We start from the raw sequence: 2837 nt of genomic DNA, 5'->3' as shown, positions 1-2837 counted from the left end.
CCCGCAATGCTGAAGAGAAGGCCAAGAAGGCCATCACCGATGTGAGTCGTGGCTCTTTCACTGCTGATGGCCGACACATTTCTCCCAAGAAGTCTCTGACTCCAAACTGGCTTTGCTGCTTTGCCTCTCCAGGCGGCCATGATGGCAGAAGAGCTGAAGAAGGAGCAGGACACCAGTGCCCACCTGGAGAGGATGAAGAAGAACTTGGACCAGACGGTGAAGGACCTGCAGCTCCGTCTGGATGAGGCAGAGCAGCTGGCCCTGAAGGGAGGCAAGAAGCAAATCCAGAAGCTGGAGGCCAGGGTGCGTAGGGCTGGTATTTGTGCAAGTGTGTGCAATGCCAGGTCAGAGATAGCAGGGAAGCTCCAAATATGGGCTTTTCATTGCAGGTGCGGGAGCTGGAAGGGGAGGTTGATGCTGAACAGAAGCGCAGCGCTGAAGCTGTGAAGGGTGTGCGCAAGTACGAGAGGAGGGTGAAGGAGCTGACCTACCAGGTAAGGCTGATGGCATCTTTGTGTTGACATAGCATTCTGTAGGAAGCCACTGCATTTCTCTATGAACTCCAAGAGGAAATGTCATTTTGTCGTGTGGGGAAAATAATTTCTCTCTCTTTCCTGCTTACTGTCTGCTTTAGTCTGAGGAAGACCGGAAGAATATTCTTAGACTCCAGGATCTGGTGGACAAACTGCAGATGAAGGTGAAATCCTACAAGAGACAAGCTGAGGAGGCTGTAAGTATTTCTGGTAGAGTTAACAAATATAACTTCCTAAGGTGGAACAGAAAATATATCAGGGACTTGGAAAGTATAGAAACTGGTGAATAATGATGGCTTCAACTGGATATCGTTTTATGTTTACCTTCAAGAGACTCCTCCTTATGAAGCCTCTGTTCAATGGTTTACCTAGAGAAGTTTAATGGCTCTAGTAACATATTCCTGATAATATAACTGGCGTTGCTTTATTTGGGCCATGCTGTTTTCAGGGGTAAACTGAGAGATATGCCGTAGTCTCTTTCATACTGGAGGGCAGACTGGCAGATAGGGCTCACAACCATTCTCTTAGCTGATAAATTTCTGAGGTCTGATTTCTTCCTCCACACAGCCAAGTACAGAGAAATTTTGCTGAACTATGATGTGTGGTTGATTTGAGAGGGGGAGATTTAGGGCATCTTAACTGACTTACCTCTTTCATGTTCCTCACCTTATATTAGGGATTGCAGAACTAGGACACTGAACCAGAAGAGGAGATAGAAATTTTTAGTTCATCTGTTGAACTGGAAAAAAGTTTCCATTTTCTCTGCAAAGCAATCAACTTCCTAAAAAAAGTAGTGAGTTAAGAGTTACTTCCCACAGAGTCTGGGAGTGTGGATTGCAAGAGGTTTGTATGGCTATGGAAGGGAATCACAGAATCACAGAATTGTAGGGGTTGGAAGGGACCTCCAGAGATCATTGAGTCCAACCCCCCTGCCAAAGCAGGTTCCCTACACCAGGTCGCACCGGTTGGCATCCAGGCAGGTCTTGAACATCTCCAGAGCAGGAGACTTCACCACCTCCCTGGGCAGCCTGTTCCAGTGCTCCGTCACCTCACTGTAAAGAAGTTCTTGCGCACATTGGTGCAGAACTTCCTATGCTGCAGTTTCCGGCCATTTCCCCTTGTCCTGTCTCCACTCACCACTGAACAGTCTGGCCTCGCCATTCTGCCCCCCACACCTTAGATATTTATAGACCTGGATCAGGTCCCCCTCTCAGTCTTCTTTTCTCAAGACTGAACAGACCCAGTTCATTCAGCCTTTCTTCATAGGAGAGATGCTCCAGGCCCTTCACCATCTTCGTGGCCTTCTGCTGGACTATTTCCAAGAGTCCATATCATGCAATTACATATCAGTGCTGTCACAGCAAATGTGGAGAAGGAATGTGAAACTACACTCACCAGTGGCACAAGAAGGCAGTTCCCTATGGATCACTTATAAACCCACCTGTGGGGAACAAGCATACTTCCTTAGCCCAAACTTTTTAGTATGAAGACTAAACAGACTGCCAAAATTACACTACAGTTAGACTGTTGAGCTATGCTAATTTCAGACACAATCTGGAGGGCAAAAGTGAGATAAGACTTCAAAAACCACTTTCCTTAGTTCAAATGGGATAATTTAAATAAGTGAAAATGAAAAGGTCTTTGGGAGGGTTCTGGGTCAGCAATGGGAGACAGGAAGTCCATGCTTCATGCTGGGGAGACACCACAGTCCCTCAAAGCCTGCACACAGGAAGACTGAAAACGTTGTCTTGGTTCCTCACCACCAACTCCTTGTCCTTGTACAGGAGGAGCTGTCCAACGTCAACCTCTCCAAGTTCCGCAAGATCCAGCACGAGCTGGAGGAAGCCGAGGAGCGGGCTGACATTGCAGAGTCACAGGTCAACAAGCTCCGAGTGAAGAGCCGGGAGTTTCACAGTAAGAAGATACAAGGGGAAGAGTGAGGATGTCATGAGGCAGCAAAGCGGCATGAGGAGTGCACAAAATGTGAACCCTCTGTTGCTTTCTTTTGCAATGCCTTTGTAACCATGTCAGTGTCTAGAGAATAAAAACCATAGATTAATATGCATAAGCACTACAAACAGTGGCTTCCTTGTTGTTTTCTTTTTCTTCTTTTCCTTTCTCTCTGATTTTCCTTTCCCTTTTTTCTTTTCCTTCTTCATTTTACTTTTTCTGTTTCATATTTCTTTTTTTTTTTCTGTTTTAATTTCCTTTCTCTTTTTTGTTTCCTTTTTCATTTGAATGAGCTTGGGATATTACTGATGCAGCTACATACATTGTTTTCAGTCTCCTTGCACTACTCTTGCC

At 45.9% G+C, this 2837-nt stretch overlaps 1 protein-coding gene across 1 annotated transcript; it reads left to right on the top strand.

Annotated features, from left to right (window-relative positions):
• Positions 1–6: 6 nt before the first annotated feature.
• On the top strand, positions 7–2488 carry LOC122191028 (myosin-8-like). The gene is made up of 5 exons (XM_042891217.1): positions 7–41; positions 133–303; positions 390–494; positions 635–730; positions 2318–2488. Exons 2-5 carry the CDS (start codon positions 139–141, stop codon positions 2471–2473), a joined length of 522 nt encoding a protein of 173 aa, XP_042747151.1. The 5' UTR covers positions 7–41; positions 133–138; the 3' UTR covers positions 2474–2488.
• The last annotated feature ends 349 nt before the right edge of the window (positions 2489–2837 follow it).

This window comes from Lagopus leucura, unplaced genomic scaffold (genome assembly GCF_019238085.1).
Source record: "Lagopus leucura isolate 7727_CA_CO unplaced genomic scaffold, USGS_WTPT01 29948-0_obj-0_obj, whole genome shotgun sequence".
In the NCBI taxonomy this organism is placed as follows: Eukaryota; Metazoa; Chordata; class Aves; order Galliformes; family Phasianidae; genus Lagopus; species Lagopus leucura.
Note: the sequence above shows the minus strand (reverse complement) of the source record. Positions and strands in the feature narration are given on the sequence as shown.